Source organism: Marmota marmota, unplaced genomic scaffold (genome assembly GCF_001458135.2).
Source record: "Marmota marmota marmota unplaced genomic scaffold, marMar, whole genome shotgun sequence".
NCBI lineage: Eukaryota > Metazoa > Chordata > Mammalia > Rodentia > Sciuridae > Marmota > Marmota marmota.
The window spans coordinates 9,997,996-10,013,915 of NW_025999945.1; the positions used below are offsets into that span (position 1 = coordinate 9,997,996).

The following is a 15,920-nucleotide window of genomic DNA, read 5'->3' on the forward strand; positions in this document are numbered from 1 at the left end:
AGGACTTAGCTACTCTAAGCTTCAGTTTTCTCATCTGGAAAAGGAAGACGAAATTTTTCTCTTAAGGTTGTTAGGAAAATGTAATGATATGATTTGATAAAGCACAGTTAAACTCTCAATAAATGGCGGTTTTTAATTAGAATTACTCTGCTTAACTTCTGACATGTCCAGGAAAACAATAGTTCTGTTCTGTAAGAGGTAAGAGGAAAAAACTCAGACTATACCTGTGTGTCCTGAACATCTAGAGCAGGCTAGATGTGACATGACAGTTTTGCTGCTGGGAACACAGCCCTGTGAGGTGAAAAGGTACAGAATTCCAGAACACTGGGGACATTGGCCTTGGAGACTGGTCTTGCTTAATCAGCCAAGGAAATCTCTTGTTTTAGGCTGATTTTGTTGTATGGCCCCAGCCTGCAGGAGAATTGCAAGTTCAAGGCCAGCCTCAGCAACACGTTCCAAAGAGGATGGCCACACAACTAATCTCTTGCTTATCTTTTCCCAGGCACGTCCACTGTAGTGTGCAAGCCTATAGTCATTGAAACTCAGCTCTATGTTATTGTGGCCCAGCTGTTTGGTGGCTCTCATATCTATAAGCGAGATGGTTTTGCAAACAAATTCATAAAAATCCAGGATATTGAAATTCTCAAAATTCGAAAACCCAATGACATTGAAACATTCAAGATCGAAAACAACTGGTACTTTGTCGTTGCTGACAGCTCAAAAGCTGGTTTTACTACCATTTATAAATGGAATGGAAATGGATTCTACTCCCATCAATCCTTACATGCGTGGTACAGGGACACCGATGTGGAATACCTAGAAATTACCAGAACACCTCTGACCCTCAGAACGCCTCATCTAATCCTGTCCAGTAGTTCCCAGCGTCCTGTAATTTATCAGTGGAACAAAGCAACACAACTATTCACTAACCAGACTGACATCCCTAACATGGAGGATGTATATGCTGTCAAGCACTTCTCAGTGAAAGGTGACGTGTACATCTGCTTGACAAGGTTCATTGGTGACTCCAAAGTCATGAAATGGGGAGGCTCCTCCTTCCAGGATATTCAGAGAATGCCGTCTCGAGGATCCATGGTGTTCCAGCCTCTTCAGATAAATAATTACCAATATGCCATTCTTGGAAGTGATTACTCCTTTACTCAAGTGTATAACTGGGATGCAGAGAAAGCCAAATTTGTGAAATTTCAGGAATTAAACGTTCAGGCACCAAGATCATTCACACACGTGTCCATTAATAAGCGTAATTTTCTTTTTGCTTCCAGTTTTAAGGGAAATACGCAGATTTACAAACATGTCATAGTTGACTTAAGCGCATGAGACACCAAATCCTGTGGCTGCCATCAGAAACTTTCTACAGTACATGATCTGGATGAACGCAATGCATGATGACTCTTATCACTCTCGCAAATGAATGCCTTTCAAACATTGAGACTGCTAGAACCAAGCACTATCAGTATCTCCATCCTTAACTGTCCAGTCCAGTGGTGTGGGAAGTTACCTTTTATAAGACAAAACTTAAATTGTGTAACTGTTCTTTGCAGTGAAGATGTGTAAATAAGCGTTTAATGGTATCTGTTACTCCAAAAAGAAATATTAATATGTACTTTTCCATTTATTTATTCATGTGTTCAGAAACAACTGCCAAATAAAATGTTTACATTTTCTTTCATATCCCAAAGGTAATTATTTACAGGAGTCGTTTTATTCTTGTTGATGGTATATTGAGGAAGTAGTTTTATACAATAGGATTATATTTGGATGGAGGATTTATGGTATGAATAATGAATGAAGATAAAACATAGAAATTGAATACCCGTAATTTATGAACATGTTTGTCTGCGGCTGTATTGGCTGATTCTGAATAGTCAAAGGTGTTTCCAGAGGTCATGGCTTTTAGGGACACTTTGAGGTGACATGGTGACAATTTAAAAGAAAAATAGAGAAGTGTTACCTGTTATAAGAAAAATAATTTGAAATAAATCCTTTCCTGTCTGTTAGCCCCAGCTAAGAACACTACTCAGGCAATTTATAGAGAAATTAAAATTAATATTTAGGATTTAAAAATCCCTATTCAGGGACTTTCTAAATATTTGACTCAGAATCATCTGACTGCTGAAAGAGATTGTAACCTTATAGCACTTGCTTCAAATGTACCTGCTAGGAAGCCCTCTTAATATCAAGGATGCTTTGCTTCTAGAAACTAATTTTGATCTTACCGACCTGCTGCACAGTGCCCGGAAGGCTCATATTTGATTTTCTAAATTCCTGCTTTTGGATTACATGAGTTATTAACACCTAGCATAATGCCTGTGTAGGCTCTCAAAAACACTTTTGAAGAAGCATGTGGGTCCTCCTCTTATTATAAACTTTATAAGGCCCTTCGACTTAATCGGTCAGCATTTCTTGAGTACTTTTTAAGAATGGAATATGGTTGGTGGGGGCAGCTACTAAGGAAGGGTAGGGTACAGTCCTAATCCTCTGGGGCCTGAGAAGACTGCAGAGCAAGCAGTGAGTGCCAAGAAGTATTTGAACATTCCAGATTAAGTATTATAGGAGCATCAAGGATGTCTTTTGGGAAGATGTAGTCCTTGTTTGAAATTAAAGAGAAGATGTGATTTCAAAAGAGGATTGTGCCTGGGCATGGTGCTTTTTTCCTGTGATCCCACTGATTTGGGAGGCTAAGGCAGGAAGATTGCAAGTTCACAGCCAGCCTCAGCAATTTAGTGAGGCCTTAAGTAACTTAATGAGACCTTATATCAAAAAAAGGAGGGGAGTGCTGGGCACGTAGCTCAATGATAAAGCACCCTAGTACAAAAAAAAAATGATGAGGGGTGGTCATGGCAGAGAAGATACTCCTGGCACAAACTGGTTGTGTGCATGCTGTCTTTATGGAGGGCATCGGAACCTGATTCTGCTCATTGTTCCTCAGACTCTTTAGTCATATTACCAGGTAGGAGTCGTCAGGGAGCATCTCCTCTGCTTTGCATGTATCTTGCAGGCTGAGGCATCGAGGGTCAACAAAATAATTACACAGCCTCTGGAAGCAACACCCTGGAAAGGTACACACAAGACCAGATTCCTTCATCCATATAGACTGGACATGAGTTCTGATATCAGAGTTATAGAGGGGAATACTTACCCATTCCTGATCCTGCACTTAGGGAGAACTGGCCTTGGAATGTCTTAATTCATTCTGTTCCATGGAGGAACCCTTGATTTGTAAAGAGTGGGTTTAAGTCCAGCTGTGCCATGTTCTGGTTTTGTCCACCAACAAGCTACTTAACCCATCTGAGCCTGTTTCTTTATTTTGAAAGAAGGACAATAATACCTATTTCTGAGGACAAGGGAGAGGTTAAATGAGCAAGTATATGTGCAGTAGATTGTATTTTCAAATATGTCTCTCACCCAAGCTCTGTGAGGATCTTGCGAGGTGGGGCCTAATTCACCTGTTCTCAATCTGCATGGGTTTGAGGTTTGCTTCCAATCTGTACAATGTGCTGGAAATGATACAGTTTGAATTTTGAGAGTAGGTCATAAAATAATGAAGCGTCTGCCTGGTAAACTGGGACACTTGCTTATGGAGCCCTGAGCAGCTATGTAAGAAGTCCTTCTCGCCTGGGGCCACCATTCTTTGTGGAAGCTCAAGCCCCATGGAGAAATCACATGTTGGTGCTTTGGTCTATTGTCCCAGCTGATGTCTCGGCCAACAGACATCATGGACCACCAGTCCTGAGAGTGGATACCTCCTGATTCCAGCATCCCCTACCCCCAACATCAAGATCCTACTTAGACATTCCCAACTGAGGCCACAAACATTATGGAGCAGAGACAAGCCATCCCCATGGTACCCTGTCCAAATTCCTGACCATAGACTCTATGAGCATAATAAAATGGTTGCTTTAAATGGCTAAGTTTTGTGGTGATTTGTTACACAATAGCAGTAAAAAAGCACATAAAATGTTTACCAGAGAACTGGTACATGTGAGTACTCATCAAGTGATGGTTACTGCTAATTGTCTCCACATCTAGAATATTGCACTTCTGGGTCACACTGTACCTTATGTTTTAATGTAATTCATTTCATTTTAAAGGGTAACTCCTTAACAATATATCAGTGTTCTTACCCTGTACCAGGCATTGTGCCGAATTTAGGGATCCAGAGATTAAAACGTATATTCTACCCTGTTAAGTTTTCAGAGAAGCATTAACATCGAATTCAGCAAACTGACTCTAATTTACCGAAATCCTGAGGCCCAGAGCTGCTGGTTGAGTTAGGCCTATCATTTAGGCCTTCTGATTCTCAGCCTGATTCTCAGCCCAGTTCTCGCTCCATCACACAGTGCTACCTTTTGAAAAGTCATTCTCCAACCCCAACATGGCACTATAGACAAGTAGAGAGAGGGAAAGTGAGGAGACAAACAGAGAAAACAGAGCTAAGGCAGACTGAAGAAGATGGCATGTGGTAGGTCAGCTTTCATATGAATTGGCCACCCTTTTCTATGAGTTGCCCCCTCTCCCTTTCCTCCATCCACCCTGTCTTATAACTCCATTCCCCACTCTAGCTGCAAATGACTGGAGCTGGAGTGAACTCCTAGTCCAGATATTCAGTCAAGAAGTTGGGCTGCATTAACCTGAACCCCACTAGTTCTCTCTCCTGGATATTTAAAATTAGGCCAGCAGAGGCTGGGTCAATTAGCCAGGTACCAGATTTGAAAGGTGTTGATCTTAAATCAGCCTCCCTAAAAGCAGAGGGGTTTGTTGAGGGAATACTCTCAGGATAGAGCCATAAGGGAGTGAGAACTGAATGGGGCAGGGGAAGATGCTGAACAGTCAGGAAAAGGCTGGTCTTAGACTGATCCTAAGGAGACTTGAGCATGAATTGGACCACAGAGTGTGTCCCACATTAAGAATGGAGGATGGTCTGGTGTACCCCCTCATTGGACCACCCCTGGCCAAACAAAGGGTGCAGGGCATAACCTCCCAGGCAGCTCCAGGGGAGACAATCCTCCAGAGAAGGGTGCACATGAACTGTCATTGACCAATACCCATAATAGCTGCAGGATGAGTACCCAGCCCAGAAAAGGGCATCTGGGTGGGGTGCCAAGAGCATATGCTACTATGATGGTGACCGAGGAGCTGAAGACACCATTTTGGAGCAGCCATGGTGGACATGTGCTGCACAAGCAGAGGAAACTGGTAGGAAAAGTGAGAAGAATCTGATGTAGAAGCTGAGAAAGAAGCCCAGGTGAGAAACGACATAGTCTAAGAGAGAGAACAGAAAGAAAGGAAGGAAGGAGTAAGTGGGAAGAAGGAACAGGAGAAGGGAGAACACGAAGGAAGGAGAGGCAAGCAGGGAGGGACTGTGATAGGAAGACTGGGGGTGTGGTGTTCCAGGTTGGGCTGCTTGAGAGCCAGATTCTGAGACGTTAATGTGCAAACATTCATTAGGAAGCATTCTTGAGGTCCACATCCGGGAAGGAGGAGTGGGAAGCAGGACTGGGCAGAGGGAGAAGCTCAGCTGTGACACAATTCCAACTGGAGCCTCAGGAAACCCTGAAAGGAGCTCTGGAACTGGGAGGTCTCTTCCCAGATACCCCAAGTTAGAGCAAGGAGACCAGCCTTCATAGATACCTAACCCTCTTGTTGGTTAGTCATCAGCTGCAACTTGTCCCTGGAAAGAAGCATGGCCTTGTGTGAGGTGGTTGTTAGCCAAGGCAATCCTCAAAGATGGCAGAACGCCGAGGACCATCTTCTGGCAGCACTCCCAGCAGCTGGGAAGATAACCCTTATTCCTAAATGGGGACCTGGGCAGTGCAACACATCCATCACAGAGGGGCAGAGAGAGAGGGCGGGGTAAAGGGTTGGAAGATAAAAAAGAGGAGAAGCTATACTTGCCAAAGAATTACCTTCAAGTGGGGAATGGAGTGGGGGTAAGGGAAGGTTGGGGGGTGGCGGGAGTGGATTTGGGCAAAGTATGTGATATGCATATACAAATATGCCACAATGAAAACCATTATGCTCTGTGATTTAAATGCACTCATGAATTAAAAATAAAATAAATAACATTTCCAAAAAAAATTTAAAAACTATCTCCAAGTCAGAAAGTTTAAGCCCAATTTACTGTATTATAGATATGACGGTATGTGCTAGCTATTTCAATCTCTCTTTTTTTTTGTCTGCAGTTTTTAGACTCCTTTCTATTGCTTCATCTTCAAGTTTACTCTTTTCTCTATCTCAACCTAGAATTTTTTCTAAACATATTATTTCAACCAGATCAGAGCTTCTCAATTAAAAAAAAAAACTCCAGTGTATTAAAAAAAAGTTTTGAACTATGGAAATTAAAAGATATCTGATATATTTTGGGTTAACGTATTTCCAATTGTGTTGTGAACCAATAGTTTTGAAATTAAAATAAGAAGGAATAACTAGGTAAATGATTATATGCTTAGTTGTGGTGACAATGTCTCAAGTTCTATATTTATCTCGGCACAAGTTGATTCCAAACTCTTCCTGGATTGGCATTGGTCGAGGACCATATCTATGCATGCAGTGAACTAGCTAATTACAACTCAGTGCATTCAACTCAGCTTTCATATGTCACTCATAATGTAGATTGTAAAGGCATTTTAATATGACTGGTGCCAAAGGCATCTAGGCCTCCAGGGATGCCACATTTTGAAGACTTAAATGGCCCTTCTACTCCAACATCCTCCACTCTGCCCACAGTGTAGTTACCCTTGTAGTTTGCTAGTCCCTGATCATCCAAGAACCTACATGCTCCTAGGCCCAGGCTGCTCCACCACCTTTAATGCCCTCCCCCTACTTTTCTATGTTTTGAAGTCTGATTCCTCATCCAGCCAATTAGATGTGATTTCTCTTCCAGCTTTCCCAGCCTATTGTTTTTACATTGAGCAAGGCTCATAACTCATTCTGCCTTGTATTGTGGCTGGTTATTGATGTCCATCTCTTTTTCTGGGACATACACTTGAGGGTCAGGACTGTGTCCTAGACATAAATTAATGACTCTTCTATTCCACAGACTGCAAAGTTTCTGAACAGTCCTACCTTGTAGAGGGTCCATAGGAGTGATGTAAATCAAATAGCTAAAGCCCAGCAGCTTCAACATTCCTGAGAAGCAGTCACATCCTCTACCAGAAGTTCCTAGCCCTACAAAGAATCCTGGATATGGATTACCTAAGAATGGAAACTAACTTAATGACTATGAGGAGATCAAAAAGGGCAAGAAATGGGCTTAGGTTGTGGCTCAGTGGTAGAGTGCTCGCCTAGCATGCATGAGGCACTGGATTTGATCCTCAACACCACATAAAAATAAAAAATAAAGATATTGTGTCCACCTAAAAATAAAAAATAAAAGGGCAAGAAACTTAGCACCAGCACTTTCAGAAAGTCTATGCCCTTTGAAATGTTTATCCCCAGAGAAGAATGCAGATCTATCACAGTCAGCACTGCTCAGAGATGCCCCAGGGGGAGCATCCTCCCTGACTGAGGCTTTAAACAATAATTCCCAGCAAAACTGTGTCCCAGAAATCAGTCCTTTTAATAGTAACAGATCCCAGGCACTGGGTCCTATATCTTTCATTCCCTTGATCCTATATATCCATATATATCTAATTAACATTAAATAAAATATCTTTAAGAGGACATATCCTATAATATTTTAAGCATAATAAATGACATTTACTGAGCATTTATTATAAGCCAATCACTATACTAAGTGCTTTCTCTGTATTGTTACCCTTTCCTGTATAATTCTATGACAATAATATTATTTTACAGATGAGAAAGCTAAAATAACTGATCCATAATTGTGTAGCCCGTTAAGAAGCAAAAAAAGATTCATTTTGATGGTTTTCTGTCAGTGGCACCTGACATTTGTGCCTAATGACAAATATATTTTAAAAGTTCAAAACTGTGTACACTGCCAGGTAGACAGAAACCCCACTCTGGAGTCTGAAGTGTCTCTAGTAGCATAGGGCCACTGGTGGGTATTTGTACCTATTGACACAAGAAACTCAATTGCATTGAAGATAAAAAACATGCAAAACATGGGCTTTAAAGAGGCAAAGTCTATTCTATAGGGGTATAACATCATGATCCATGATTTTGCCTATAGATGGATCCTGTTGGCACCCCCAGTATTTCTCTCTGGGTCAGCAGACATAGTAGTGTCATGTGCTTTAGTGTCAGTCTGGCTTTGCCTTTCAGTTTGATCACTTACTTGCTTTATGACCTTGGGCAAGTTAATCAAAGTCATTCTGTAAAATGTGAATAATGAGTCATAGAGCAGGCACAACTATCCTGCTAAGCCTCACAACTATCCCAGAAGGTGGTTACTTGAAATACCTCCATTTTACTGATGAGGTTAATTATTTACCCTCATACACACAATTAAGCCAGTCTGACTGAGAGCCTGCATCCAAGTTCTATGAAGGAGACTGCTGTATACTGTGCATGCATCTCTATGAGAGTTGAGGATGCCTGTGGACTTCTCCGAAGAAGAAGTGGAGCAAAAACCCAGGTGGTTCCATCAGTAGACAAAGCTACTCCACAGAAAGAGGGGCAGGTAGGTGTCCAGGGTCAAGTGAACAGACCATCCAGCTGTGTGTCTGTGCTCCAACACAGAAGGAAGATGGCAGGAGTCAGGTGCTACGGAAGGCGCACGTTCTTACTGAGAAACATGGAGGGACTTCAGCCTCTAGAAAATCACCTATATTTTAATAAGACTTGCTTTTGTTGAAATGTGGTCAGTGTTTATATCAGAGGAGGGAACAATGTGAATAACAGGCTCTTCAAATTTCTGTCTGACTTTTGTGTCAATAAAAGCCAGATGTTCCTGAAAGATAAAATAAAGCAATCCTACCACACTGTATCCATTAGCAAAGTTGTATTAACAAGTGATGTGTACCTTAACTTTTGCAGCAGGGGCTAGGGGAGACACACACTGGGGCTCAAACCTGGGGCCTTGCACATTCGAGGCAAGTGCTCTACCAATGAGCCACATCCCCAGTCCTGTTAACTTAAAAAAAAATTAATTGAACATTTTTTTTTTTCTAAAAGAAGACAGAATTGAACTCAGAAGAATTTTAGTATGTTCTACACATGTGACTTTGGCCGACTTCCCTAGACTAGCTTATGTTATTCTCAACTAGAAATGTTCCAGTGGGAAAAAACATATTCCTATTTCTTGTTCCCAAGCCCTGTCCATTCTTCATGGATGTATTATAATTATCAGGATTTTCCCCAAAACACATGACCATTTCTCTACCCCAGGTTCTGATCCCTGAGGAGTCATGGTGGTCAAGGTTCTTTTGGTGGTAAGTTACTAAAACTTAACTGTACTAATTGAAATATATAGTGCATATACCTTTAGAGGTACTGGCCTGGAGACTCACACTATATTTCTGTTCTGTCATTCTCTAACTCTTAGCTCTTTCCTCGGTGTTGACTTCCTCCTAGTCAGTCTCCCTTTCCATGGTGGAAAGATGCCCACTAACAGCTCCAACATTAGTCCTACCAGTTAGCCATACCCTGCAGAAAGACTGGAAACTACTCTTTCCCAGTTTTTCCTAGCAAAAGTTCAGGGCTGATGCTTGTTGGCCCAGCACCTAGCCCTGCTACAACTGTTGTGGCTAAGGATAGAAAATTCTGATTGATCACCTTTAGCGCCCCCTGCCTACTTCTGGAACCCATGGATGGGAACCAAATAAGAGAACTGTCTCACTTCAGTAGAGTGAGGTAAGAGTGATTCCCTAAAGTAAAAACTATAGCACTATATTTTTTTTTAAAAAAAAAAAGAATGCTGAACAAAACAACAGATGTCATCTGCAGGAGTTCTGGTCTCTATTGACAACTTCTATCAGAGAGCTAAAGTTACTCAGGAAGGGCCACACCCCTAGATGCATCTAAAATCCCTTCACTAAAAGGTTTCAAAGATCCCTTCCAGCTCTTATTTTGCAAAACATGACAAAATGCAATCTCCTGTCTTGGTCTATTATTCATGATGATTCACTGTTACATTTTCTATATACATTTTAAAATTGTATTCTCTCAAATATTCTGTTTTAAAATATTTAAACTGATAGCCTTTGTTTCAAAATGATGTTTTCCCAAGTAAAGTCAAGCTGCCAATTCTAATTTAGTGGTCTTCCATGCCTGGGAGACAAGAGACCCAGTGTTCCTAGATGATTTTCTGTTCTCTTCCTGGACTTGCTTCCATTTCAGATCAATCTCCATCTGGCAATAGTGGCCCAGCTACCCCGCTTTTTGCTCTCATCAACTTGAGGTTGGCTTTGCAGATTAGACTCTTAGAGGCTCCTTAGTGGCCCAGGACTTCTTCTGATTTAGATTGACTGCAGGTGTCTAGGCATTAGCTGTAAATCATGATAGGACAATCTCAGCAGAAAATAGTACACGTAAAACATTGACTTCTGTTAATATTGGCTCCCCAATCTAGGTGCCTTCCAGAATCACTTACAACGCTAACTACATGAACAGATTGTTGGGGCCCCTGAATCTTCAAAGAATGAGACCCAGAAACTTTTATTTTTTAACTTATTCTGGAGTTGATAATCCATCACCAGCCCAATAACTGAGATTTGGGAGCCTCTGGCATAAGCAATTACATTAGACTGACAGGTGATGTGTCAAGGCATCAAGCCTTTGGTTAGAAAAATTTGGCCAAAGGTTCAGGACATACTAGTGTTAACTATTACTGTAGGTAAGACATTTGAATTTCTTTGGGCCCAATTTTCTATAAAACATTGGAAATAGATCAGATTGCCCCAAAGGCCCTTTTCAGCTCTGAAAATTCTGTAGCTCTCTATTGCAATAAGGGAAAAACTCCAACTTCAAAGTTTGGAGATCTTGACCCTTCTTTATAGTAGATGAGTTCTTTGTCCTCATATATTATAAGGTAGCTCTAAGATAACAATTAAAATTTAAATTACCCCTCAGACTAATCTGTTGAGATGTGCAGGACAAACAAGCTGAAGAAGATCACAATTTCCTGTTGATTTGGGTTTGCTTGGTTGAGGATCTGCACGCAGCATTTGGTATGTTGGTGTTTAATGGATATGACATTTCACTGCACCAAATGGGAAAGGAGTATTTTTAGCACAGAATTCACCAAAGATTTAGGAAAAAGGGACTAACATTCTGAATGATGTGGATAAGCAGAGACACTCTATTAAAAAACCCAAATATCCACTATTACAAGATAGTCATTTGTGCACTCATTCTCACCTCAAGGTCTGAAGAACTAATTTACTTATTTATTTGCTTACACTCTTTCTTTCTTTCAATAGGATCTCACTATGTTTTCCAGGCTGGGCTCAAACTTGCAATCCCCCATCTCAACTTCCCAGGTAGCTTTTCTTTTCTTTTTTTTCTTTTTTTTTTTTTTTTGTCTCCTAAAAAGCAATATTCCAGTTAGTGCAATAATTCTGCTGGCTCTTATATCTTCTTCCTGTCTGTAGATGACTTGAGTTATACTCAATGCTAAGGATTGAAAGAAATTATAATAGCATTTTCTGAGTTGAATTTCACTATGTGCAGGACACCTACTGAATATTTTACATGCATTTAATCATTTAATTCTTACAATGATGCTATTATTAGCTATACTTTCCAGAGAAAGAATTGAAGAAGATTCCAGGCCTGAGAATGCAAAGCATAGTAGAGATCAGCATAAAGTACAAATCTTAAAACAAGCGGTTTTTCTAAAACTCTGCAAAACAAATAGTGGAATCCCCAGTTCTCTTTTCTAACCTGCTGTTGAGTAATAGTTGACATTTTTCAGCTTACAAAATCTCATAAATTTTCTTCCATGAGCCTTTCTCTGGAACACACTATAGGATGTACTCCACCAAAATGAGGGAGTAAGACAAGAAATAGGAAGACATAGAAGTGAGAAAATGGAATTCAAAAGGGATGAGAAGCAGAGGAATTGTGACTATGCTGTGGAGAGTAGTTCTAAGATGATTGCTATGTCTCTAGCAAAGACAGCATGAGGATCACAAGACACAGGCAGATGGAAACTTTCTAGAAGGAGTTCCCAGTAGGGAAAAATAGAGGTGACAGATTACTTGACATGGTTTTGTACTGAGAGGCTTTTGGAGAAATTGAGAATTTCTAATAGGTACCCAGAAAACTAAGCAAGTGAAAAAGCCATGCAGTGATTAAAGTCAGGAAAACAGAAGTTGTACAAGAAGAAAAAGTGAGAATTATCATCAGGGAATATCATTTATGTATTTATGTTAATTTAAACATGGAATTTTGAATTAGCCAAAAATTTCTAATTAAAAGCTAACACTTATGGAGCACTTACTATGTGCCATGGCCTGTCTCACCCAATCATCCTCTCAACCTATGTTCTATTATTGTCAATGTTCTATTTTAAAGACAGGAAACTAAAGAACAGACAGCTTAAGCACTTGGTCCAAGGTCACACAGCTGGAATTCAAACCTAAGCAGTCTGGATCTGGAACACCTGCTGTTTATAATATGCCACCTCACACTCTAGCCCTGTGGGAAGAGAGGAGAAATTGGAGATTCAGGTAGAAGATTTATGGGGAGGGGAAAAAAAAGCTAAAATGTACTCTGAATCAAAATGCATTCTGCTATCATGTATAACAAATTAGAACAAATAAATAAATAAAAACAGGGAAAAAGCTAAATCCTCATACATCCTAACAATAAATCAACAGATGCATATCTAGAACAGATAAAGCAAGAAATGTTAGCCTGTGCATACTGCTCCATTCAGAATACAGAAATACATGTTATTAGAAATAGCTAAAGTAGCTCAGAGTGTTTGTCCCTGGGAAATGAGACTAGAGAGAGGTGAGGCAAGGGACTACTGTTATTCCTGAAATTCCTTTGTTAACTTTTAAAGATGATTTTTATGTAATACTTGGATAACTTTTTAAAATAGAAATTTCCCCACACTAGAGATTAAAAGGGACTACAATCCCTTCCCCATCCCATGCCAACCATTTCCTGGGGATTTAATGAGGAGGATTTTGCTGTTTCACCCTCCTAAACTGAGGTCAGTAGGCCCTGAAGTCATTAGCGATATGAGCCCAGACATTGATGTTTGTAATATTTACTCTTACCTTATACAGATTACTTGCATCATATTAACCTGCTAAAAGGCTCTTCCAGGGCAAAGAAGAAGTGGACCTTCCAAAAAAGTATACTCTGGACCCCATGTACCAACCCACATTAGACTCCAAGGAGATGTTCATCATAAAATAAAATTTGACATGTATAACTGTTGTCTAATAACCTACCACATTGGGTATCTCAACCCAGTCTCCTTTACCTTCAGAATGCCCAAATGCACCCCCATCAGCATCTTCCAAATCTTTTTATTTCAGCTTAAAGTTCATCTAATTCTGATGTTCGAGATTTCTGCAATTCCCAGCTTCTACTTTAAGGATGCTAGAGCAGGAGATCATGATAATAACAGTTATTGTCAGGCTATAACAAGTGACTTTGTGTTTAGAGGCCCCCAAATAGGAACTACCATAATATGTGGGGATAAGGTCAAGAGATTCTATTAGCTGATAACAGATCAAATGAGAATCAGGGCAGAGTTGATGAGCTCAGACATTTTCTGCCCATATTTCTGCCCTTCCCAGAAACAACCCATTATCCCTTATGATAAATGCCAGAATCACTCATCCAGGCGTGTCAGATAAACTCTACCTGGAAGCTGCAGCATGGCTTCGTGCCATGTTTCTTAATAAAATCGAAGGGTTTGGTACCTGTTAAGGAATCATGAAGAAGGAGAGTCACAGGGCAGGAACCACAGCCTTTTGGGGAGAGGGGTGTGATCCAAGGGTTAACAAGCAGAATGAGTCCATTGTATGCAGCAGAGAGCTGCAGAGTGAGCCTGTCCCTGCAGGTGGCCACAGTGACCATGTGGCAGCTGCTGTGGACGGCCATGTCTCCCAGAAACTGGGACCACAAAGGGTGGACCCCAGAAAAGGTTTGTCTAATATGGGTGAGGAGGTTTAAGGAAAGAGATTTCCTTCCCATGGAGTGGCCAGTGGACCATTCTGGAGACCCCAAGAAGAGTGTTGGGCTCCCACAGTTCAAGAACTAGAATGAGAGTTGGTTTTGCTGAGTGAGGCTTGCCAACATGATAAGGAAGGCAGTGGGGGCCCGAGGTAGAACACGAGACTGAAAAAAATATTTAAATAGCCAGTTGCTTTGCTATTCTGTCAGCTTTCCTCAATGGGAACATAGCACCCTTATTCAGTCCCTTTTGAAGCTTACGTTCTTCTCTGAAATCCATCACTGGCCTGCCACTTGAGAGATTGGATTTGGATCCAATCTGGATCATACAGAGCTGAAGACTGGAAGAGGCTCCTGTGACTCAGCCAAGATATGAACAATTAGTTCAATTCAGCCTGAAACAGCCACCCAGCCTCTCCTGCATGCCACAACCTATGCATTGTGTCATCATCGGGGTCACCAATGTGCACACTGTCCACGATAAGGGGGATGATGTAAAACTTTGTCCTCATCTTCCCCACGGGTCTCTGACTTCCATCCTCCTGTTAGGAAAGGGAATGTTCTGGCTGAGGTAATGGTGAGCCTGGGACATGAAACGAGAGAGCCCCTTCATATGTCAACTTAAAATGCCTTCCTTTCTTCTTTGGTTATGGCCGAGACTGAATGTGGTTGAATTTACTGTCCTCAAACACAGCAAGGGTCATCACTAGTTGAGATGACTGTCCCAACTGGCCTAGACAGATGCTCAGTGCTTAAAGAAAACTATGACTAGTTTTGTCACCCAAAATGCAGGTCTAACCAGGCCAAATTGTTGCTGTCAATGTATTCCCAGCCCTTCCAGGGCCCTCTGAGTTAAAGATCTGGCTCTTCCTTCTCAGTATCTTCCTCTCTGGGACCCCTCCCAGCAGAGTTCTGTTTAGGGACTTCTGTGGAGCAGAACCAGAAAAGAGGGTGAAGAACAACACAAAGTAAATCACAGGTTAGGCTGGAGGATGGTGTCAGTCGTGTTTTCTGAGACCCAGAAGGAGGCTTGTAAGGAGAGAGGATGAAAGAGGACCTGGGGATTTTAAGACGTGTTTCTGTGGTTTACAGCCCTTTTATGACATTAAGCAAATGTTGCTGGACTGGACTCATCTCTTGCAACTCTTCTTTGAGAATGGACCCTATGAATCATAGTTTCAATTATGGAAGAGTTTAACATAATTCTGCTGCTTCCTTTGAATGAGCATTTGCATAATTTGAGCAGGTCACCTTATACCTCAACAGAAGCATGGAAAACTACCTAACTCACAAATATTAAGTTACCAGAAACCAAATAAACCAAGATACTGACGTTTCTGACCTTTGCATCCATGTTATTGCAACAAAAGCTTTCCAGAATCATCTTTGCTGTTTGAAAAATGTTGGCGATTCTTGCTCATCATCTCTCTGAGAAAGTTCCTTGTCTTGTCATATGGCTCCAAGCTGTCCTCTAACCTCTCTCTGTAGCCTGAACTGACTTGGTAGACAATTTCTATGTTGATGTCTCCCCCTTAGGACAAAATCTGTTCTTAGTTCAGTTCATTTTTCTGTCCTAAAAGGAGTCTTTTAACTTCCAGAAAGCACTTAAAAAATAAAATAGTTGCTTAGTGTTATGACAGCCACAAAGCCAAGAGGTGTTTACTTAGTAAGTATTACAAGTAGATTTAGGTTCACACCAGATTAAGAGACACAGGGTCAGGAGCAGCTTTTCTTCATAAAGAATGAAAACACGAAGAGGAAGCCTTAGCTATAGAAAGTCTCCTGGAAACAGAATTTTGACATCTGAGCTGCTAGGATGTTCACATTCATATATTTCTTTCTCTCTCTCCCCCCCCCCC

General features: G+C 41.0%; 1 protein-coding gene across 2 annotated transcripts in view; it reads left to right on the top strand.

Moving 5' to 3' along the window:
• The window catches only part of Lgi1 (leucine rich glioma inactivated 1), a 35,015-nt gene extending 31,702 nt beyond the window's left edge, over positions 1-3,313 (top strand). For both annotated transcript variants that reach the window (XM_048801771.1, XM_015500136.2), the window contains one exon: positions 503-3,313. In XM_048801771.1, coding sequence (XP_048657728.1) covers positions 503-1,338 — 836 coding nt within the window. In that variant the 3' untranslated portion in view covers positions 1,339-3,313. The remainder of the gene's footprint in view (positions 1-502) is intronic.
• Positions 3,314-15,920: the final 12,607 nt, after the last annotated feature.